This window comes from Capsicum annuum, chromosome 5, assembly GCF_002878395.1.
Source record: "Capsicum annuum cultivar UCD-10X-F1 chromosome 5, UCD10Xv1.1, whole genome shotgun sequence".
Taxonomy (NCBI): domain Eukaryota; kingdom Viridiplantae; phylum Streptophyta; class Magnoliopsida; order Solanales; family Solanaceae; genus Capsicum; species Capsicum annuum.
This window is the reverse complement of record NC_061115.1, coordinates 11,980,393-12,004,838: the sequence shown is the minus strand read 5'-3', so window position 1 is coordinate 12,004,838 and position 24,446 is coordinate 11,980,393. Positions and strand designations below refer to the sequence as shown.

At 35.4% G+C, this 24,446-nt stretch overlaps 3 protein-coding genes across 6 annotated transcripts; 1 reads left to right on the top strand and 2 right to left on the bottom strand.

Moving 5' to 3' along the window:
- Positions 1-725: 725 nt before the first annotated feature.
- On the bottom strand, positions 726-13,972 carry LOC107870356 (NAD-dependent protein deacylase SRT2). 4 transcript variants are annotated; one of them, XM_016716856.2, is made up of 11 exons: positions 13,761-13,971; positions 11,863-11,905; positions 11,536-11,770; positions 11,265-11,330; positions 10,478-10,523; positions 8,852-9,012; positions 8,647-8,776; positions 7,247-7,408; positions 6,316-6,443; positions 1,338-1,437; positions 726-1,112 (listed from the first exon to the last, which is right to left on the bottom strand). In XM_016716856.2, exons 1-11 carry the CDS (start codon positions 13,794-13,796, stop codon positions 1,062-1,064), a joined length of 1,158 nt encoding a protein of 385 aa, XP_016572342.1. In that variant the 5' UTR covers positions 13,797-13,971; the 3' UTR covers positions 726-1,061. The 4 variants fall into 4 exon arrangements, with proteins under 4 accessions (XP_016572342.1, XP_016572343.1, XP_016572344.1 ...); XM_016716857.2 differs by lacking the exon at positions 13,761-13,971 and adding an exon at positions 13,686-13,730; XM_016716858.2 differs by lacking the exon at positions 1,338-1,437.
- Positions 13,973-14,548: 576 nt separating this feature from the next.
- Positions 14,549-18,989, top strand: LOC107870357 (psbP domain-containing protein 2, chloroplastic). The gene is made up of 3 exons (XM_016716860.2): positions 14,549-15,004; positions 17,318-17,473; positions 18,555-18,989. The coding sequence occupies exons 1-3, from the start codon at positions 14,657-14,659 to the stop codon at positions 18,813-18,815; spliced, it is 765 nt and encodes a 254-aa protein (XP_016572346.1). The 5' UTR covers positions 14,549-14,656; the 3' UTR covers positions 18,816-18,989.
- Positions 18,990-23,374: 4,385 nt separating this feature from the next.
- LOC107870358 (proteasome subunit beta type-3-A) lies at positions 23,375-24,268 on the bottom strand (the record flags this gene model as incomplete). The annotated part of the gene is given in 2 exon segments (XM_047412524.1): positions 23,375-23,625; positions 24,174-24,268. Coding segments are annotated over 2 exon segments (144 nt in total), but the record flags the coding sequence as incomplete, so codon positions are not given.
- Positions 24,269-24,446: the final 178 nt, after the last annotated feature.

Below are 24,446 nucleotides of genomic sequence, written 5' to 3'. Positions count from 1 at the left end.
AATATGCATGCACCCAAAGTATTAAAGAAGGTAAAATTGAGCAATGTGTATAGTATAGAGGTATTTTTTGAAGGAAAAATAACATAAACATACATATTAACTTAACATATTTATACAAATTCTCACACTTATGTAATTACAAAAATCTCAACTAATTATGTATCTTCATAGAATGTATCGGGAGCTAATTATCTATCTCAACAAACTCAAAATCAAAAAAAGTGTAAAGAAAGCTAATTATGTATCTTTACAAAGGAAAAGATTTACCTTCGATGGATCCAAAAAAAAAAAAGAATGTATCGAAAACTAATTACTAGTATCTTTACAAAGGAAAGAACGTGTCTTCATTGAATGTATTGGAAGCTAATATGTATCTCCACATATCCTAAATCGAGATTTTTAAGTAATTATGCAAAATGTTGAAATTTTTTGTAATTAAACTTCAAATTTTCGAGATTTTTGTTGTATGAATTATTTTAACCCCTTTCCCCCTACAATCTCATACGAGCACCAATCTTTACAAATGCAAAACAACCACCCCTTTTCCCCTACAACCTTATGCAAGCATCAATCTTTACAAGTGCAAAACAGTAGCAGCAACATAACCAGTATAATCCCACAAAGTGGGATTTGAGGGTGGTGGTATACGCGACCTTATCTCTACCTCAGAGGTGGAAAGGTTAGCTTGTTTCTGATAGAACCTCCGCGGCTCAAGAAAAAAATAATTCAGTCTTTAAAAATGCAAAAGGCCATCCTAAAATTTGCCATTTCCAAGCAATATTCTGTGTACTTCTGAGGAATTTCAGCTTCAACTCACTAACAAGAAATTCAATGTAATCGAGTTGTGTTGAAATACAGAAGTTTACACTAATAGTGTATGTGCCTATGTGGTACTTGAGCAGTGGATTTTTTACAATTACAAACAACATCGCGATGGATTTAGTGATCTTACAACACCAAAATGCAGCAAACTAGCACGTCCGGCCAAGTGTACAAACCATTGTAGCAACTGATGAAAAAGAATCTGGATGCTATTTATCAACACTGCTATAAATCAGGAACTAGAGAGAAGGGATACTCAATGATCCAACGTTGAGCAATCTTGGAAGTATCTGCATCAAATAATTGTATAAGCTGCGGTTCCAGCAACGTTGCAGAAGGAGAGACTGCAAAGATATATGCAAGAATGGAAAGAGAAGACTAGAACTTCCGATATTCTATAATGACGGACTTCACAAGCCCGATTTTCTTTCATTTTAGCAATATAAGATCAGATTATGTATGTTTCCAGGAGTATTTGACACATCTTTTAATTCTTGTACTAATAAGAAGCTAACCTCTCCAACTCGAGCACTAATTTTCAAAGGTACAAGATCGTCAGCTCGTGTAGCACCAATATTTACAATTGCAGTAGCAGCACCTGCCTCATGAGCAGCTCTGTTGCAAAGCAATTTAATGATTTATTGTCCTGGTGTTGATATAAGTTATCCAAAAGGGGAAGACCAAAAAGGAAAAAACCAACACAGAAGGAAATTAAGATCTTAAAGATCTAACAGGTTCATGCAAAGAGAAAAAGTATACATTTCCTGAGCCATCGAAAACCCTTTTCGAAAGGAAAAAAGAAGGTAAACCAGAAGGGACACTGATAGCATCCAGGCTTAGCCCACTTGCATTCAGATTGACGGGCTTCAATGAAATCAAGAAGATACTTATGATGGAAGAAGAGTCCAAGAACGAGCAAGAATTATGGAGAAGAATGGGCAAAGTGCTACACATATTTCATGATTCAAGTCCAAGCCCAAAAGGAAGAAGATTGAGCCCATATGGGTTGTGAGTAAATTTGGAAACTTTTCCTTATTTTCTTAGGAGGGAATTTTTGGTATTATTTTTACATGCTTTCCTAGTCCTAGTAGGGTTTTATTTATTATTTCCATAATAGTAGATCCTAATCCCATGCTATTTGGGATAGCTTTTCCTAGTCCTAATTAGATTTGATAAAAGTAGATTCCAATCCCATGCTATTTGGGATATGTTTTTTTTCCCTATATATAGGGATGAATTTTGTTATTTTCAAGAGGATAACATTATTATTAATTGAGAGTTTCTCTTATTTACACCTTTGTGTGTGACTACTTGGAATTTATCTTGCAACCTTATAAGAACGATTCTTTAGGAGGTAAGATTAATTCTTAACTTGATATCTTTGGTTTCTATTATAGTTAATTAAAGAAGGTGATTAGTCTTATACTAACTGTTGTCTTTAATTTCTTCAAAATAGGAGTCTAGATCACCTTTGGATCTAAGTTCTTGAATTGACTCTGTTGGTATCATAATTAGTCTTCATCCACTAATTTTGAATACTAAGATCAATTAGAATTCTTAGCATTTCATCTAGAAATTGGGGATTTATTCTCAAATTTCATCTATCTTTAATTTCTTGTCTTTAATCTTAGGGTTTTTGCTTCCGCATTATTTTTCTTGTTTATCAACGTAACCCGATTCTTATCAAGTAGTATCAGAGTGGTTCTATCAAGGTTTCGTTCTTGATAATCTTGGGAGTTTCAACAAAAAAAACACTCAAAAAAAATATTTTTTTCATTATTAGGCTACATGGAGAAGAGACACGGATGCCCCGGTTCATAGGTGTAAGAGGCCAGCGTTGGATGGTTTCAGGCGGGGTAGGAGTAGACCGAAGAAATATTGGAGAGGTAATCGGGTGGGACATGGAGCAGTTACAGCTCACTGAGGACATGACCCTAGATAGGAAGATCTGGAGGACGCGAATTAGGATAGAAGGCTAGTGCAAGTTTGGGTCGTTGGGGTAGGGCATTACTTGGTAGGTGTATTATTCTTGTTAGGCCAACTTGTTGCAGGCTTTATTACGAATTTCTTTAATATTCCTTGTTTATTTTTCTTTGGGGGTGGCGTATTTATGTCTTGTCATCTTGTCCCATGCTTTATTATGGATTTGTTTATTATTCCTTATCTTGAGCCGGGGGTCTATCGGAAACAACCTTTCTACTTCTCCGGAGGTAGTGGTATGGATTGCGTACATCTTACCCTCCTCATACCCCACTGTGTGGGAATACACTGGGTTTGTTGTTGTTGTTGTTGTTGTTGTGGGCTACATAGCCAAAAAAAGAAAGAGAAAAAAATGAAATAAAAAAGAGAAAATTTATCTGTTTGAGAATTAAGGTATTATAAAAAAAAATCAGATTTTTTGTGTTTCTTAATTTCCAACATCAACAAGGAAAATCAAGAAGAGGGGAAATTTGAAAATTTGAAAATTTTTCTATTTACACAAATTGGTCTTTTTTCCTTGTCTCATCAGACCCACTTTATCTGGGTATTGATAAATTCTTTTCTTTCTACATCTTACTTCTAAAAAGTTGTTGCTAATAGGGTTGTATATATAAATCCTAAAGGATCCAGCCAAAAGTAGTAATTTGAGTGAGAAAAGGGCAAGAAAGGGTGAGATAAAAAAAAGGGGGTCAAATTGAGAGTTTTTGTTTTCTTTAACTTTTGGAGATGTCTCAAAAAAATACTGATGCTGGGACTCAAAACGACGACATAGCCGAGACACTTAGAAGGATTTCTGCTTGACTCGATGCATTAGAGGTCACCCAAAACCTACCTAATTAGGTAAATATAACTGATCTAAAGAGAAGTGTTTTTCATGCAAGGTGTGGGATAAAGGATAATATTTGCTCTATGATTATTGATTTTGAAAGTGATGCTAATGTGATAAGTTCATACGTGGTGGAGAAGTTGAAACTTACATGCATCAAACACAATGAGTTCGGTGAACTTAAGGTGACTAAGCAATGCATGATTTCTTTCTCCATCGGAAGGTACTCTAATAATGTTCTTTGTGATGTAATTCCAATGCAAGATTGTCATATCAAGCTTGGGCGTTCCTAGTAGTTTGATAGGAATGCAATTTACGATAGGGGGAAGAATAGAGTTTCTCTTGAGCTAAACGAAAGAAAATATAAACTTGTACCTTTAACTCCATCCCAAGTTTATGAAGATCACAAACATATGAAAGAAGCAATGAAAAAATTTGAGAGAGAAAAGAATGTAGGAGTAAGGGGAATCATGTTGATATTCCAAGAGAGGAAAGAAGAAAGGTTGTGTTATGTGAAGAGAACAGGATGTCAAGTGAGGTCAAGAGAAAAGAAAGGAGATATGATCATGAGAGTAATAAAGAGAGGGATAATAATGAGGTAGATAAAGAGAACCAAGGGAGTTTGAGTGAGGTTATTTCTTATTCTAGCTCTAACCTTCCTACTTCTTCTTTTAGTTGATTTGATTCTCTTATAGGTACTCATGGAAAAGTTTGCATTGAAAAGTCTTCAGTGGATGAACTTAATACTAAGGTGGTTGAAACTACATGTCCCATTGAGCAAGTGTTTGTTCATAAGAAGGATATAGGTAAAGAGAACTATTTTGAACTTGTCCAAAATGAGACTTATGACAAGAAGTCCAACAAGGCAAATGCAGATCTAACGCTAATGAGCAAGAAAAAACGAGGTAATATTATTCCTTTGTTACATAAGACCAAATTAAGGCATGACTCCTCAAGCCTTGGTGATTGTAAGGAAAAAAAAGTGTTTGCTACTAGTGATGAGGAAATCCGTGACTATTATGATACAAGTGATCAAATGCCCATTGTTGAACCTATTCATGATTCCTTGTTGGAGAATTTGAGCAGCGACTTACAATTTAATGGAGATTGTATTTTGAGATTGAAAGATTCTTCTAACCTTCTTGAAATCTCCTATGCTTATGTGAATAAATGTTATGTAGAAAAATCTTCAAGTGTAATTGATGATGCTTGACTATATCATAAAAGTGTTAAATTTGATACATATTTTATGGAGCTTATGACATCTTTGACAAGCCCAGTGGAGTACTTCATTGATAGAGCTAAATTGGAGAGACACATATCATTCCCTACATCATCTAAACATGAATATTGTTGTGCTCATACAAGGAAGATAATTTTCAATTGGGATGATGATGTCCACATGCTTTATAAAGGTGTATTTATACATGCAAGGATTCATTGGGCTAAGTGGATGCATGGTCACTATCTTGTTTTGTTCCTACCACTGTTGTTTTCAAGTAATGGATCTTTTACTATTGTATGTTGTCTTGATTATGCGAGATTCAAATTCAAGTATGAATTGTTTTCAAAAATAGGGGAATGATAACATCCAGGTTGGCCCACTTGCATTAAGATTGACGGGCTTCAATGAAATCAAGAAGATGCTTGTGATGGAAGAAGAGCCCAAGAACGAGTCCAAGAATTATGAAGAAGAATGGGCAAAGTGCTACACATATTTCATGATTCAAGTCCAAGCCCAAAAGGAAGAAGATTGAGCCCATATGGGTTGTGAGTAAATTTGGAAACTTTTCCTTATTTTCTTAGGAGAGAATTTTTGGTATTATTTTTACATGCTTTCCTAGTCCTAGTAGGATTTTATTTATTATTTCCATAATAGTAGATCCTAATCCCATGCTATTTGGGATAGCTTATAGTAGATCCTAATCCCATGCTATTTGGGATAGCTTTTTCCTAGTCCTAGTCAGATTTGATAAAGGTAGATTCCAATCTCATGCTATTTGGGATAGTTTTTTTTTTCCTATATATAGGGATGAATTTTGTTATTTTCAAGAAAACATTATTATTAATTGAGAGTTTCTCATATTTATACCTTTGTGTGTGGCTACTTGGGATTTATCTTGCAACCTTATAAGAACGATTCTTTAGGAGGTAAGATTAATTCTTAACTTGATATCTTTGGTTTCTATTAAAGTTAATTAAAGAAGGTGATTAGTCTTATACTAATTGTTGTCTTTAATTTCTTCAAAATAGAGGTTTAGATCACCTTTGGATCTAAGTTCTTGAATTGACTCTATTGGTATCATAATTAGTCTTAATCCACTAATTTTGAATACTAAGATCAATTAGTGTTCTTAGCACTTCATCTCGAAATTGAAGATTTATTTTCAAATTTCATCAATCTTTAATTTCTTGTCTTTAATCTTAGGGTTTTTGCTTCCACATTATTTTTCTTGTTTATCAACGTAACCCGATTCTTATCAGACACTCTAACAAATGAACCCTCGGATCATGCAATTGCAATCCCAGGTGAATAAATTTATGCTTGCTCCGAGACCAAACAAAATCTCAGGTCATGCAATTCATCAATGATGCACTTAGGACCCAAATGAACAAACAAGGTGGAACTTTCCACATAGATCAGATTTTCTTTACAAATAAAATGGAAGAGCTGAGCAAATTCTCACTTGACAAGACGGAAAGCGGACATGGTCATCAAAGATGAACCAAGTACAAGGAAGGCATCACATCCCTTTGCAGCTTCCATGGCAGCATCTGCCTTAGCTTTGGGGACATTATCCCCAAAGAAGACAACCTGTAATGTACCATATTAATGGCTTATAGCAATATACTACTGCCGATATCACCATAAATTTAAAGGAACAATGATTAACCGAATAATCATTATATAAAATTGCTAGGCAAAGGTGTGAATTGGTGTCTTTTTTCGGTTATAATGAACTTTTGACAAGTTAAACTATTCCATTGAGTAGGTATTGTAACAAGTAGCAATAACTTCGAACAAACCATTAAAAACAACATGGAACTTATAGAATTTTGATATCCTATATCGAAATTGAGAATTAAGTTACGCGTTCGCACTGCAAGATCCAACCTTCTTTTTAGATCCGGAGCTATGATTAGCATGGATTAACAGTATTATATGTTATTCATTCATATAATTTTCATTAGTAAGTCAACAGACCAACTCTTTCAAGATTTTTCTCCATGGTAAGAATGGGCAAACGCTTCTCATATGAACTTTCTTCCCATGGTATTATGTGTATAATTATGGCACATGGCAAAATTTTAAAGTCATCTACCTATTGGCTATTCTTATTCTCCAATGTGAAAGGCTTGTTCATTTCAAGATTAATCTTTGACATATTTTGGATAGCAAGGGAAAGTTTTAGTCTTTCAGGGAGATGTCTCAGTGGTTGATAGCCCTGGTTTACAACCGGTGAAATTTCTTGCATTTACTATTAACCATTCTCCCTGAAAAGCCTCCTAGACCAATTTTAACCACCAGTAAAAGAAAAAAACATAACGAAAGCAAAAAGAGAGGCTGCTCCAAGTTTATAAAAACTAGTTCATCTAATAAATAGAAAAACTGCTTACGTCAGGTTTCAGAACTCCTTGGCACCTCTGACAATCAGGAATGTAGAAATCCTCCTCCCAGAATTTCTCATCAATCTCAATATCCCCATCAGGCCTTTGCTTCATTCCAAAGCTCTTGTCTGATCGACTGTCATAGTCCAGACTTTCAATAGCTTCTGCCCACTGCAGTACTACAATTTCTCCAATTCAGTTTATGAGAAAAGAACAGGATAGTGACTATATTAGGTTGATCAAGAAGAAAGCATGACTGTTTGTTATTCAAGTTCCAAATTTGGGTTGGCCTTACAGATGTGTATATGTTGGTGCATTTTAGCCAACCTTAAATTGTGTCAGTACTTGTCCAATTTTTGTAGATCATGTACAAAATCTATGGTGTTGTACAGCCTTACAATAAGAACAAACTTTTTCGAATCTTGATTATTTTTTTTTAAAAGAAACTTATGTTTAATTGCAAAGTAATAATATTCATATAGTTTAATTAGTCAATTTACATAAACTATTTAATTCCATGAAAAAAGATTTAACAAATTCTAATACTTCTTACTTCTTTTTTTGCGAACCTTTTATTTTGAATGTGGATCCTGAAAAAGGGTTACTTACTTAGGAAGATGGTTCAATTCATTGAGAAGTCCACTGTCACTATTAGAATACAAAATTTTGACCAAACAACACAATATTGGAATATAAAACTCTAAATGAACTTGGGAATTACATGGATCAAGTATCAATGCTCAAATAATTAAAAACCTTAAAACTTGCCCATCAGTGAAGTATGAATAGAACAGAAAGAAATACCTAACAAAACCTCAAAACTGAGCACTAAATCACTTGATTCACCAACGTTCCTTAATAAATGGAACAATTTGTGAACGTAACAATGAAATCCTTTTTTTTGGTGGTAAGTAAAGGTGACAACTGAATCAATAACATTCTAAGCACCAAATGTCCCTCCTTTTCTTTTTGCCAGACAAGTATAGGAAAAGCACAATCGGTGTTTATAGGACATGAAAGACTTGACATACCTTTAGACCTAAGGGCTCGTTTGGTAGAGGGGGTAAGGGATACTTAATCCCGGGATTGATTTTAGCATGAGCTTATCTCATGTTTGATTGGGATAAAATGGATGGGATAACTCATCCTGGGATTAGTTATGTTATCCCGAGATTATAGTATTACTTTTATCACACCTTGAGGGTGGAATAACTAATCCGGGATAAACTTGTTTCCCAACCAAACAGCCCCTAAGTTCCTTGTGGAACAGTGCTAAAATAGATTTCTCCCTCAGCGTTCACAAAGTCAAATTCACATAACTCAAATTGACAATTAGCCCGCAATTGCAATGCCATGAATGGGCTCATATGAACATTACTAGATTAATAGAACAACTGAATAAAGATAACCTTGGGATTATGAGCCTTCACTTGATCTTGAAATAGATCTCTAGGCAGAGAGAAACCACAATTTGTACAGGCGACAACGTAGACAGTCCCATGCAATTCAAGTGGATTGCTGCCAGCCCGGTGATGCAGCCTGTGAGTGAGAGCAACAAATTAGTGTCAAAAGGCTCATAAAATCAACGATAAAATGAAAAGATGAGCCAACCACCTGTCCACATTCTGTGTAATCATAAAACTTATATGGCCTGCTTTCTCAAGAGATGATAGAGCTATATGACCTGTACTAGGTTGAGCAGCAGTGAAACGTCTCCAGCCAGCATAGCTCCGCGCCCAATAACGCCTTCGCGCCTTGGTTGATCGAAGAAACTCCTACAATTGGAAATGATGAAAATATTAAATTAGACAGTTTGAATGTAGGCAGAGCAGTTAAGCAAGTGCAAATATTAGAAAGCATTAGCTGAGGGAAGATATCAAATAGAAGCTGACGGAGTAAATTTCAACGAAAACTGGAACTTTTTCTAGCGCCTAAGAATGTGGTTTAGCAGTAAATGAAGCGAAACTGTAACTTTGGGAAACCACAATTCAAATCCAAAAGAGGCAAAATCACTAGGTGAATAATTGTCATGCATGCAAGTTTAGTTAGCATGAGTAAAGCGAAGTTGAGGTGAGTCACATGGGATGGCGGTGCCAAAGTGCCAGCAATTTAAATATCTAGATGTTACTCACGGAACTAAAACTAAATAGTTGAAATGGAGTAGTGCTACAAGGATGTTCTGTGATAGTCAGAAGGATGCCTCCTCAAGTGACGGGTAAGTTGTACAAAACAGCTATAAGACCAGCAATTTTATGTGGTACAGTTGTAGTGAATGTTCGGTTGCTAAAGTTCACATATCCACAAAATAAGTGTTGCAGAGATACGAATACTAAGACGGATATGCCCTCATACAAGATAGGTAAGATTAAAATAGGACCACATTTGCCAGAAGGTGCAAGTAGCATGCATTATGGATAAAATGGAAGAAGATTGCTTCAGATGGTTTGGTCATGTCCTCCATCGACCTACAGATGCAATCGATGCATAGATGTGCAACTATAGTGAGGAAGGTGTTAAAAGAAGACAAGATAGAAATCACAATAAGGTAGTCATTCCGAAAGATCTACAATTTCTGGCGATCAATCGACAATAAGCTAAAGATAGGACATAGTAGAAGGACAAATCTATATAGGTGAGATCTATTAGTTGGGACTAGGCTTTAGTCTTTGTTAGTTCGTTGATATGTAGCATATTGGTTTTCTAGCTTCTAAAAGTTTCTTGACCTTAATAGATTTATGTGTCAATAAAAATATAGAGAAATTTTATGATAATTATTATTGTTGCTATTATTATCATTACTATTTTTATATATCTAGCTTTTTTTATTTGGTATACGATGATGACATGAATAGAACTTAAATGGAGAAACATGAGTATTCATATAGCAAAACCTAACTTGTTTGGGACTTCTGTTGTATGTATTTCTGAAGATGACCAAAACAAAATTCATGTAGGATTTAATGTCTAGAAGAAATATATGCATATATATGTCTAGAGATGAACAGACTAAATGCAAAGTAGAATTTATCGCCCGATCATGCTAAATCAATTTCAAGTTTTTGGTTGCAAACATGATATTTTAACAGCTTCTCTTTTGCAACTATAGCTATTCTTGGTTCTACCTTCAGGGTCAGACGGTTGCATTCTTTTTCCTCTGTGAGATATGGGAGAAATGGTATTTACAAGTCAATAATGACACTTAAACGGAACCAAGAATCACAGTACATGCCTTCAAATCACCTGATGGGTAATTGGTTTGAAACCCGTACTATAAGCTCCATTTGGGCTGCAAACGAAAGAGAGAACAAACATTACCATTTGCCTAAAATATAATTTCTTAACTAATTCATACAGAAAAGTCAGGCTCCAATATAAAACCAAGAAGCAGCACAAAGCTGTAATACTGATTCCCCTACTCCACTCTTAAATACAACACAGCCTTACCACCCTATAGAACCAGACGAAAAGTACAGGGAATACTCAAAACAGAGTAAATAAAAAGAAATTTCTGCATCACAGGACCGTCATGCATTGTTTCGGACAGGACATCTAGCCTGCACTTTGAGATTTAATATGCTGTTTATACAATTTAGCTGAAAATGCTCAACACCCAAAAGGTCAGATTTTAATATTGATAGAAATCTGGCCTCTTCTCTTATTGTTTTTCTACTTAATAAAGTCACCAGAATTGTGTAATTCAGATATGTTGATAACCAAGACAGCGTAACATTTGTAATAAAAATCACTTTAAACAATCAACGCCTGAGAACCTAAGCTGGACAACATAATGACAGAGAAAATCAATATAAAGAAGGTTAACACTTAACAACACCAAATAGCATAAAAACTAAAAGTTGACAGCTTTCTTTTCTTTATGGTAAATGTATCTATTCTTTTACATAAATTAGACATTCACAACGTTAACATAAATGTATTTCCTTTTTCAGCAATGTAACTAGACGATTAACTTCATAGAACATTCAAACTATTAAGCATGTTGAGCCTACTCATTTTATTGTAAACCAACCTCCTGTAATCCGGAATTCCACTCTCTGTGCTCATGCCAGCTCCTGTCAATACAATAAGCTTGGTACTACAAAAACAATGGAATGGAACTCGTCAGCCATTGATGCCACAGTTTAGTTTGTGTTAGAAGAAACGGCAAACAACTAATCAAGCAATTCTCTCCAAGGATAACCGAGCATCCTCCAGCACAATAGAAGTAAAACAACCACTTCTGTATTTTGCTGACCTTTCTAATCCAAAAGAGACAGAGAGAGAGCGCGCACAATTTCTACCTCTTATCAAAGAATTGATACAAACTCTCCACATCTTCCATGCTAGGGGGATCCGAATAAGGAACCGCCTTCTTGTGACTCAAAAGATCTGAAGGTGCTTTATCTTTAATATCTGATGATATCGTTGGAAATGATATTCTTGCTGTTGTTTGCACAAGCTTAACATAACCCTTGAAAGGAATGAACTTTTTGACGCCGCTGAACCATTTCCCCATTGGGTTATTCAGTTGATTAGCTGTAAACAAGAAAATAAGCTGCTCAGAAACCAGAGCCAGCTGATCAAAGCATACTATATTACAAACTTCCCATTCATCAACAAAGACTTACCTGCCAGATCTGAGCTCAGCAAATCTCTTTTATTATTGAATCCCTGCCCATTCAATTCGCACATTATCACTATAATTTTATCGGTAGCACCAAAAATCTATATGTTAAAAGGAACCACAACTCTAACATCCAAAAGAACAGTTGCAGAACTAAGTGGAGGCAGGGGAGTTTAATTGAACTCCCTCCACCATAAACTATACGGTGCAAACAAGGCAAAAATGAATCTTTTATGTTATATATATGAGGCATAGTTGTTGTGTAAACTGTTGAACCTCAACAGGAGATTCCAGTGTAGCTTTAAACTTGCTATAAGTCATAGTTACAACTTACAATTTCCAATTGTGATATTCTAGAAACTTTGAAATCCCCTTATAAATATGAGAATCATATCTGCTTCAAAGCCGGGTGCAAAAATACTAGGTAAGGATAGCCTTGACGGACATAGTTACTTGGTATTTATTGATGGGAGGTAACAAATACTCTGAAATAGTTGAGGTGCACACAAGCTTATTCAATATCCAGGTTATCAAACTAAAAGATACATGGTTCCACCATTTTCAAAGGAATATTTGTCCTATCATATGTTTAGATCCTTCTTCAAAAGCAAAAACAAAACAACAACAACATACCCCGTGTAAAGTGGCGTCTAGGGAGGGTAAAGTGTACAAACCACTATCTCAATGAAGTAGAGAGGCTGTTACTGATAAGACCCCGGCTCAGGACAAACACCAGTATAACAAACAAAAAACATAAAAACACACAACAAAATGATACAAGAAACAAAACACCCATAGATTAATACTATAAAGTATCTATCCGAAATCACCAACACCACGAACAAGAAATCCAAGACACATGCATAGCACTATAACTACAGACACAGCTACACACAAAACACTCCTCCTTGCTAGTAAAGATGCACTCCTACCCACTAACCCTCTATTCTAAAAGCAAAAACAAAACAAAACAACAAAAGGAAGAAGAGAGTAGAGAGAGAACACTTTTATCTCTAGAAATGTACTCCCTCCATTTCATAACACTTTTATGTCTAGAAAGCTGTAATTAAAGGTGTATTTTACTAAACTAACAATATTAATGATGTTTTGAAGCTTTAAATTTGATTATTACTCCCTCCGTTTCATAATAAATGAATTGTTGGAGTATTTTTGGTGTTTCAAAATAAGTGAATCATTGAAATTTTTTTCCAAATTTACCCTTGAGGATTTGACAACCAAGGAGCCCATCAACTGAAAAAGAATAAAATAAATATGTACTTTGAACAAGAGTAAAAATGAAAAACTATGTTAAATTTATGTCTTTGATTCTTTTTCTTAATCTGTGTGTCAAAGTCTAACAATTCATTTATTATGAAACGAAGGGGTACTACTTTATGCAGTTATTTAATATTAAAGATAAAATGAGAAAAAAAAAATCTCTTCTCAATAACCGTGGTATCCGAACCAGCTTTCGCGCACCTCAACTAAATCCACAAAATACCTCCCCCACCAACAGATATCAGGTAACTTTGTCTATCAATGAAAAGAATCATCTAGTGTTTCTTCTTTTCTCTACTGGGATTTAAACTGAGACCTCTAGTTCTGAGTACCCACTTAGTTTCACTGACAAAAGTAATAAAATTCTCTTAATTAGCTAAAACGGATAAGTAAAATGAAATACTAATCAGCTACAAGGGCGAAGTAGAATGGAATGGATGGAGTATCCCAGAAATCTAACACTTAGAGCAATTCCAAAAAGTAAATCAGATAAAATTTAGCAGCGATATTCACAAACTGTATTGCAATTTTTAGGATCATTGGGATTACCGGAAAAGAACAATAAAAGTAAAATTTCAGGCAAAATGATACAGAGACAATTAATTAGTAATGTTATTAACTTACACAAAATGAGGGTCGGCAACAAAGTCGCAGGGACATTATATTGAACTGAATTATAATCTTCCTGGTGTTTTATATTTGTTCTCTCAATTTTCGCTATTATTTAGACATACATAGAATGTATCATCTTCCACGTCGCACACTTCTCCACCGCTAGCTCACAAATGAAAAAAAATGGGGGAAATTTGCAATGGCGGTAAATGTAATATGGAGGTACCAAATTAGCCCAGGGTAGTTTGTACTTTTTGTTCCCAATTTTGGAAATATTTTACTTGTTAGTTGTGTGAGTTAAAATTTGGAAAAACTCAGATAATTATGTTATTGAATTATTAAAATGGATTATGGGTATCGTTTATTATAAATTTGACTTATTATATGCCTATCACTTTTAAAAATTTAATTTATTTATGTAGTTACATTCGTGTCATTATTTGATAATGCAATATATTTAAACTTAAAAATTTAATTTTAAAATATTTTTTTAATCAAGTAAATATATGTTATTAACGAAAAAGATAAATATGTACTAAGTATAATTTATTAAATAAAAATTATATATATATATATATTAGCAACAGAAATATATATATGCATTATTTTTCCAACAAGGTATATCCACTTTAAATAATAAAGTTAGGAGATACTTAATTTACCTTTTTTTCTTAAAACTATATAGATGCTACGTAAATATGCTCTTTAATTAATTTATATATATAATCAAATAAAATATATATAGATTTTATATGATATTTACGTGACATGTGAATAATAATGTCATGCGAATTTACATCAAAAAATAAAAAACAATGTCATGGGAATTGCAATATAATATAGATAAACTATGTTAAATGTCAATAAAAAACAAATGGACATGAGTTGAGTTCCGTCTAACGGCAACAATGTCCACCTTTAGCTCAATAACAACCTCAAATGCCTACTACAATGTCTACTTTCAAAGCCTCAAGTACACTATACCCATTACTACTCAATCTTGTTTCAAAAGGAGAAAAAGAAGCTCATCAATCGTGTCATCATCTAATGAGATGATGAACAAATCCATGGATGAGTTGTTAGTAGTTTCAACTATTTCAAGAAGACAAGTGGTGAATGTGTTGATTTTGACTGGTTTTTTATTATGGGATTCTTTAGAGAGATTTGGTATGGCTATGAGTGAGGTGTTGGAGCTTGAAAGATATACAGATTCAGTACAAGGTTTCACTCTCCTTAGACCTTCTTCTTGGAATAAGGTCCATTTAATTCCCCACCTCTCTTTGTCTCTATTTTTTGGAAAAATAACACAAATATACAACTTTAACTTATCATATTTACACGAATTTCCAATCTTTCTAACTAATTATGTATCTTTGTTTGATGTACCTAAGAGCTAATTATGTATATGGACAGACCCAAAATTGAAAAATTTGTATCGAGAGTTAATTATGTATCTTTATAAAGGAAAAAATATATCTTTATTGGATATATTATGTATCTCAATAGACCCAAAATCCCCAAAAATTATCGATAGCTAATTATGTATCTTTACAAGCAAAAAAATGTATCTTCGTTCATGTATTATGCATCTCGATAGACTCAAAATCCCAAAAAAAAACTTATCAAGAACTAATTATGTATCTTTGTAAAGGAAAAGATGTATCTTTGTTGAATGTATCGGGAGCTAATTATGTATCTCGACAGACCTAAGATTGAGATTTTCTGTAATTATGCAAAATATTGGATTTTCTGTAATTAAGCTCTGAACTGTCGGGATTTAGGTTGTTTGCACCTATTTTTTTCCCCATCATACGAACTACTACCTCCGTTCCTAAATACTTATCATCCTTGCTAAACATTACTAAACATATATATTTTATAGTAGTTGTCATTTTAGAAAATAAAAACATAATTGGTCTGTTTTTTCTATTTTAATCACACTTTTGATTAATTAAATAAAGATAAAAGAGAGATGTTTAAGAAATTAAATAAGGATACGATGATAAAAATATATAGTTTCTCAAGGGGTGTGGAAACAAAAAAATATGTCAAGTATTTAGGAGCGTATGGTGTAATAAGAAAATAGTGTCATAAAGTGAAATGAAGGGAGTAATTGAGTATGGTACTTGACCTAGCAGCTTTGTTTCCATTAAAGTAATAAGTTGTTTTCCCTATTTTAAAGCCAAAAAAGTTTACTTTTTGTGTTTGTAATTCTCTTAGGAGCTGTTTGGTATGAGGTATAAGATATAATAGTTTCGGGATAAATGTAGGATTATTTTATCCTGTGTTTAGTTGGAGGTATTAGGTAGCCACAGAATTATTTATCCACCATTTATACCATATTGATGGAATAAGTTATCTCATATATAGAGTTGGATAACTTATCCCAGGATAGCTAATCCCGGGATAACTTATTCCCAACCAAATGACCCCTTAATGTATGGAGTGGAATGTTGACCAGTTAAGAGCTCTCACATTCAAAAGATGAGAGTGACGGAAATGAGGATGTTGAGGTGGATGTGTGGACATATTAGGAGAGATAAGATTAAGAACGAAGATATCCGGGGCAAGGTTGGTTGTTGGGGGAGGAGGGGGAAGCGAGGTTGAGATGATTCGGGCACGTGAAAAGGAGGTGCACAGAGGCACAGTGAAGAAGTGTGAGAAGTTGGTAGTGGTGAGCATAAGGAGAACTAGAGGTCGGCAATAGAAGTGTTGGAAGGAGGTGATGATGTAACTTCAACTTTTCGAGTAATTGACCTTAGGAGGATATGGAGGTCACGGATTCGGGTTGAAAGTTGGGAGGTATTGGAGCGTTGTCTCGTTTTCAGGTGGGACAGGCTTGGAGGTAGTTTGGTGGACAATACCTGTTTTCTGTACACACTAGTAGTAGTAGCATTTTTCTCGTAGTTGCTTGTCCTACGATTTTTGTTACTCGTTATTTGTTGTGCTTCAGTTATCAAGTTCACATTATTTGGATATTGTTATTGCTCCTGTTTCTGAATGCTATATTGTGCTTTTCCTATTATTTGCTATGTCCTTTTAACTGCTCTGATTTGCGTTATTCAAGCTGAGGGTCTTTTGGAAACCTCTCTACCTCCCTGAGGTAGGGATAAGGTCTAAGGTCTGCATATACGCTACCGTCCCCACTCCCCAGACCTCACTTATGGTACTACACTAGATTTGCTGTTGTTGTTCGTATTCCTTCACCAAGAGCTTGGCCAAACACTTGCATTCGCTAAATTAAATGTTTTTTTGAAATATAAGTAGTTAAGCACTTGTGGCCTTTCAAAAGCTTGGTGAAACATGTTATTAGACTAGTTGTAAACTACGCTTGTATTCAATTTGCTACTTGTACTTCTAAACTATGCTGGATTTATATTACCCTGAACCTTATATTCTCTGCGTTCATTACCACCATAGACCAAAATTATTATCACAATTGATGTTGAGCAAATCCTTACTCTATCACGTAGTGACACACACACAATGGAAGGGAGAAAAAAGACACTCAAAGTTGTACCAGATGAGAAGGTTTTGGATGCTGATTGTGCTGTTATTGGTTTCGTTAGGTTGATAAAGCTGGGGCGACCGCCCTATTTCAGGATGCAAACAAGGGATCCAACAATGTGGGCGTTGTGGTTATCCCTGTGAAAATAACAACCCTTAGCCAATTCGGGGATCCACAATTTGTGGCCGATAAGCTAATTCTGGCCGAAAAGCGCAAGGTCAGAATCCTTTTATTTTTGTTGTTCTTCTGTTTTTCTTTCTCTTTCTTTTGTCTGGCTGTTTCATAATTCCGGTTTATTAGTGAAGGTCCGAGGAACTATTCAGAGAGTAGCTTTTAATGGTTTTTAACAAATTATTTGGCTAGAACACAAAAATAGGATGGGGTTGATTCTAGGGGTTATTGTTCACTTTTTTTTGTTCTCATTATCTCCATTCATCAGCATCATTTTCTGTGGGCAAACTATTTGTATCTAGTAGCTCGCGCTCTAAAAAAGTTTTTTCACTCACTTCAACAACAAAGGAAAAAAGGCTAGGACAATGTGTAATCCTACAGTATCTAAAGAGATGAAGGATAAAGGAAAAATAATCCTATCCGCAAGTGAGATTTTTAAGTTTGGGATTTAATAGAAGGATGTGAAAGACATAAGTACTGATGGATGAGTCTTGCAGAAATGCAAATTCTAAGATGGATGTGCGGTCCTACAAAGACTAGACAAGATTTAAAATGATCACATTCATTAGAATGTGCAAGTAACACATATGGAGGATAGAATTATAGAAAGTCGCTTGAGATTGTTTTGCTATATCCTGAGGGAACTTCCAGATTCAGATGCACTTGTACAACGGTATGTAGGTGAAACCATGGTGAGTGAGGCGTTAAAGTAAGATGAGATAGATCTAAAATCACATGGAAAATTGTCTCAAAAGATCTAGAATCTCTTGGAATCAACACAAACTTAGCAAAAGATAGGGCACAATGGGTAAAAGAACTATATAGGCAATACCAATTAGTTAGGAATATGTTTTCCTCATATTAGTATGTTGCTTTAGGTAGTATGCTTTGTTGGGATCTTTTATCCATATTAGAGCTTCTGTTGCTAATAGTAGTCTTCATTGTTATTTGTATAATATTGGCCCGAGATGATTTTAAATGGTTAAACATGCGCTGTTAGAATTCATATAGTTGTACTCAACTTGTTTGGGACTTTGGCATAGTTAATGTGGTTGAGCGTTGGGAAATTTAACTTCCGTGGCCATGCATTATTGGCAACTAGTAATACTATGTCTTTTTACTTTTAGGAAAGTACAAAGGAGGCTGAGGTGGTTGCAGTATCAGAGAGAACGGGAGAAGGAGGTCTTCAAGTATATGAGTTTGAGTACAAGGTTGATAGCACGAGGGGAGGGTTGAAGAGGATACTTTCTGCTGCATTTGTGGCGTCTGGCAAGCTCTATCTGTTAAATATTGCTCACTCTGATGGGTTAGAAAATCCTATTGACCCAGATAGAAGAAGTACGTTGGAACAGATTCTACATTCCTTTGATATAGCTCCTTCAGTTTAAATTGACATGAGCTCATTTTGTTTGCCTCATTGAGTTCGTCCAGCATACCTTCCGGTGTCATCAAAACCGAAGGTATGCCCTCATTTTTTAAAAATTTTGGGTCCTATGTTGTAATTCTCTTACTTAATAGGACTAACCTCTTTATCTTTAATACAAGCCTCACATTCATCTTGATGTGCTGCTCTATGTGTGTGTATGACGAGTGAGTTTCAACTGGCTACTTACTTTCTGTTTTATGTGGAACTTCACATGCATAAAGATAGTAAACTCCTGTTAGCAAATTGGCAAAATTGGGTTGTTCTCGAGCTCTAGTAGTGGGTGCTGATTAGCAGGTCAAGCGCTTAAAAACTTTTTCCATCAATCAATCGCGAATAGATGATATCATGCTGTGTCAAACTTACCCATTTAAAATATGCAATACTATGTTACTGACTTTGATCAGTTCGTTCCAAAGTCTAGACAGAGTTTAGGGCAGACATGTGTCCAAATCTTGGAAATCGTCAAAGTGGCATCACAACTCTGTCTCCAAGTCTTTGGTATCAATCAAATACTCCTCAATCCCAAATAGTTGGTGTTGGCTATGTCATCTGTATCCACCCGTTCTATGAAGTTCCTTTTCATTCCAATACTGAGTATATGTCTTCTAAGGGAAAGTAGGGGGGGTCCATAAAACTAGTCGTTCTCCAAATCTCACATGAGCATTGGGTGTCCACGAGACACATTGGGGACGAGTTGGAGTATTTAGTTGCCGATTGCGACCAAGTTGAGGTGTCTTGATGTCCACTATCAAAGTTAGTGTTTACTTGCCACCTTAAGTCAAGTTTGAGTGTCTGGTTATGTAATATGCCAACTGAAAAGAAAGAGTTGGTGGCGAGGAGGGAGATGAGTTACAATGTTATTTATCGACTATCTTTTTTGCATCAGTTACAATGTTCTTTATAATGCTAAAGCTGTGTATATCTAGAGTTTTTACTTGCCAGATGAGGTCAACTTTGAGTGTCTGTTTATGCATTATGCCTTTTCAGTTTTACTGTGTTCAGGTCGCTATTACTCTCCTGCTCACTGTTGAAGCAATCTCTCTTAACAAATTCTAGTTAGTTTTGAGAATTTTGTCGCAGCCTATACACATTTCCTTGTTAATCAGTTGTCGATGGAAACATATGTCACGGTTAATACAGCCAATATTAGCCGAGGCTTCACCAAAGGTGTCAACATGATAATGTGAGAGTGGTGTTTATTGCCAACTTGAGTGAAGGACAGTTTCGGCAAGGTTTATGACCTACAGGGATGATGGAGAATTAGCTAAATGTAACTTGTTTTTTGTAATGGCATAATACATAGATAGCCACTTTAACTTGGCCTCAACTAGTAGCTGGACACTCAGAACTCCGAGTATGAACATTTAGACACCTCAGTTCGTCTCCGTTATGTCAGTTGAACACTCCTATTGAAACATCACGTGTAATATTAGTCAATATTTCTGTTTATTTAGGACTAGTCTAGTTTAGTTAGTTTAGGACTCATCTTAGTTTATCTGTAACTCTATTTAATACCCTTTATGCTTCATTAATAAAATATCTTCTTCTATCAGCACTTATTTTGCGTTAACATGGTATCAGAGCTCTATACTCTCTAACGAGAACGATCCTATTTTTTTTTCTCTCTTTCTCACACAAATCAGTAGCAATGGCCAACAACAATGCAACAATCCTAGAGTTGTTAATGTTGATAACACAACGGGTGCTAACATTATTATTCAATTCAACCCTGCGTCCCAATTACCCATCAATCTCACCCAAGCAAACTATGTGAATGAGATCCTGTATGATGAATTAATGACCGACTGTAAAAGTGTCCACACGCCAATGAGTGCATCTGAGCTAATCATGCTATCTGATGGTACTCACTTGACTGATGCAACACGCTATCGTCGGGTCTTAGGCAGGTTTCAATACCTATCTTTCACTAAATCGGACATCGCATATGTAGTAAATAAGTTGCCTCATTTTATGCAAGCACCATCAGATCTCCATTGGAAAGCTGTGAAACGTGTTCTTCGTTACCTGCGTGGCACCATCCAACTAGGCCTACGTGTAATCCTCATTAAGGACTTCAATCTGCATGTGTACTCTGATGCGGATTGGGCTGGGGACATTGCTGACAGAGTTTCCACATCCGGGTATATCCTGTTCCTTTCCTTGGTTACAATCCGATTAGTTGGTCCTCCAAGAAGCAAAATACCGTTTCTCGCTCCTCCACTGAGTCTGAGTATAAGGTAGTGGCTAATGCCCTTTCTGAAACCCTGTGGGTTACCAATCTCCTCACTGAGCTGCGCTTTCCAGTACATCAGATGCCTACCATTTATTGTGACAATCTTGGAGCCACATTCCTGAGTAAAAATCTGGTCCTCCATAGCAAAGTGAAGCAAAAATCTGGTCCTCCATAGCAAAGTGAAGCATGCTGCAGTGGACTTTCACTTTGTTCGCCACCATGTCAACATCAAAAAGGTCCGAGTTGTTCACGTTCATGTTGCCGATCAAATCGCTAACACCCTCACCAAGGCACTGCCTAAGCCTGCTTTTGAGAAAAATATATTCAATTTACGCTTAGTGACTCATTGCCTAACTTGAGGGGGGTATTGAAACATCACATGTAATATTAGTCAATATTTCTGTTTATTTAGGACTAGTCTAGTTTAGTTAGTTTAGGACTCATCTTAGTTTATCTGTAACTCTATTTAATACGCTTTATGCTTCATTAATAAAATATCTTCTTCTATCAGCACTTACTCTGCGTTAACAACTCTCAACTAGACACCTCCAAAATTTATGTGCTACGTCAGTATTGGGTGACCACGGGACACAATAGGAACGAGTTAGTGTGTTTAGTTGCCAATTGAGACTAAGTTAAGGTGTCTAGACATGCACTTTCAAAGTTGAAGTGCTTACCTGTCAGTTGACATCAAGTTTGAGCTTCTGTTTATGTATTATGCCTTTAAGTAATTGAGATTTTTGAGCTTTCTTATGCCTCAGGAAGAACTAACTTCCTATGGTCTGCAAGGAAGATTGAACCATCTTAGTTCAGAAAGGAAGTTGGAATATATACCATTTGAGATTGTATCAATAATCACTACAAATTATACCATGTGATGTTGCAATTCCACAAGGAGTCGTGACTAATCTCCCATGAAGAGTTTCTGGCAAAAAATATCATTTGCCAAATTTCAAATAAGTGTTTGATTATAAGATTTGACTTGTTATTTTAACTTTCAAAATTTGAAGTTCAGAAAACAATAGGGAAAAATGTGCGAAAAATATATGTACTTTGACGAAATTTGCAGTTACGCACCCTGAACTTTGCGGGGGTCATAGCTATTTTTTACCGTATTTAACTGGCATATATTTGCCCCTTGTCAAATATTTTTTTTCTTACACGTTCAATGTGCGTGTGAAATACACGCAGTGGTCCAAGTGTCAAATATATGCCAGTTAAATAACGTAAAAAATAATCACAAAGTTCAAAATGCGTAACTGCAAATTTTACCAAAATACAAATATTTTTCGCACCTTTTTTCCAAAATAATATTTATGAGTTTTTTAATCAACTTTTAGTTACCCTTTTTTTTTTAACACATACTCCAATGCGATATATTTTCTCAAATATCTACTCATTCATGTCCAAGTCTAAGCACACCATGATCCAGAATTCAACACTAAACACTAGATTTTTAACCAAAACCACACTACAAGATTATCATCGTATACTAGGAAAATTTAGTCAAAACAAAGTAATGGACCCCTTTAGAAGGCATTCTTGTGGTAGTAATTGTTAACATCTCTCCTCTTTTCTTAGCTTGAACAATTTGCTTACATGCCATCTTAAAGCACATCTTTCTTAGTTTCATGCAGGACTAATGATAATGACTGAAAGTCAGCTTTCTAGTAATTATACTATAAACACCTGCTTAACATCTGACGATATTAAGTTGCAAGCTTTAATTGCCAAAAGAAAATAGCTGCAAATTGCAAGACTTGATCTAATTTTTCTTGTTTCAAGTAATGAATTAAGGAGATGCTTCCTTTCAGATTTGTGTATGTCTTGCACATTATAACTTTATTCAAGTCTGGAAAACATTTTTAAGAAAACAAGATGCAATTCCATCAAAGTTGCTCGTAGTGACAGACAACATGATCCAGAGAGTTGTTCAAGACCATACTCATCAGCGTTCATAGCTATCACTTCCTCCCAATTTTGTCACCATAAATCATCACCAGAGGTATATGAAAAGTCAAAAAATAAGAAGTATGGCACAATTTGAAACAGAAGAGGTACTTCTTGGAATATTTAAGTTATTGAACCATCACACATTCTCCACAAACTCAGCCCCAGGACCCGGCTTCAGGTCATTAGAGCTTCCATCCTGTAAACATATGTGTAAATATCCGGTAATTCCCATATCGGCCTATTCTTTAGTGCATTTTGAAAGATCTTTGCATTAGGTTGTCTAGCCAAATGCCAAGATTGACTAGTGTGTGATAGCAGATAGGTTGTGGCAGAAATTTGTTGGGAAGCTCAAACAGCTGACTGTAAACTAACTAGAACGTTAACATTCATTAGTGACAGACAACTGAATCTATTGAATAACAATCACGGAGAGACATAAATACGATAACATCAGATATGAAATGTGGAGTATTCCAAAACAAGCGAAATGTCCTCCAGGGAATGCAATGGTGAACAAGTATAGCACCCCATTAGTGTTTAGTCCATCCTTCCCTTCAAGATCCTCTCTGTCACTTCAGTTGGTGTCCTGCAAACCACGCATAGATTGGAACAAATAAGACTGGAGAACTGAAAATCTGAAACACATCTCACTTTAACTACCCCACCCCACCCCCATCAAGGATAAATAATTGAAAAATGAAACGGAAAAGAAAAAGGAAAAAACGCGAGAGAGATACATAAAGAGTATGTCCAAATTTAGTACTCCGCTGGAGTTGGATATTGTCAGACATACAGAGTAAACTGGCAACCAAGACTTTGATCTTTCAAAATAGGTGACAATAATAATCCCTTACGGATTCACGATTTGGGGAGAACCTCCACATGCATCAACTAATTACTTTCAACATATTTTAAGGACCCGAACATTTGAAAGTGATTATTGTACCTATTACCTAACCCTCTAACGTTGGACGCACAGTTCGTTGTTGCCTCAAAGACCCCACCTCTTGAACATAATAGATGATGGACAATTTGAGGATCATATAGCAATTTTTATTTCGTATAGAGATTCCAGACACTTATTAAGAAGAGATGATCAAGCAAATAGACATATGAAAGCATCTGAATACTTACACAACATAAACATGTCCTCCCCAACCACTTAAACAGTCACGGTCTACAGATGATATCAGCGCCTGGGAGATGGTCTCAAACAATTCTTCCGGTCCCTGAAATGTTAGCATACAGTAAGAAGCCAAAAAGACAATAAAAATAAGAAACAAATGCATGACAAACAACAGAAGAATTGTGAATAAGTAACACATAATTCTGAAGCATGTACATGCAATATTGAGATGAAAGTTTCTGAACCTAGAGAGGAACTTGTTAAAAATCATCTTATTCATT

What these genes read in the sequence shown, in the direction of transcription:
- LOC107870357 (XM_016716860.2), top strand. Translation starts at nt 14,657, where the DNA reads ATGTCCACCTTTAGCTCAATAACAACCTCAAATGCCTACTACAATGTC. An exon ending in GACCTTCTTCTTGGAATAAG is followed by an intron (nt 15,005 to 17,317) that starts GTCCATTTAATT and finishes TGGTTTCGTTAG; the next exon opens with GTTGATAAAGCTGGGGCGAC. An exon ending in TTCTGGCCGAAAAGCGCAAG is followed by an intron (nt 17,474 to 18,554) that starts GTCAGAATCCTT and finishes TTTTACTTTTAG; the next exon opens with GAAAGTACAAAGGAGGCTGA.
- LOC107870356 (XM_016716856.2), bottom strand. Translation starts at nt 13,796, where the DNA reads ATGTCCCTGCGACTTTGTTGCCGACCCTCATTTTGT. An exon ending in TGAAGGCTCATAATCCCAAG is followed by an intron (nt 7,409 to 8,646) that starts GTTATCTTTATT and finishes GTAGTACTGCAG; the next exon opens with TGGGCAGAAGCTATTGAAAG. An exon ending in AAGGAGTTCTGAAACCTGAC is followed by an intron (nt 6,444 to 7,246) that starts GTAAGCAGTTTT and finishes GGTACATTACAG; the next exon opens with GTTGTCTTCTTTGGGGATAA.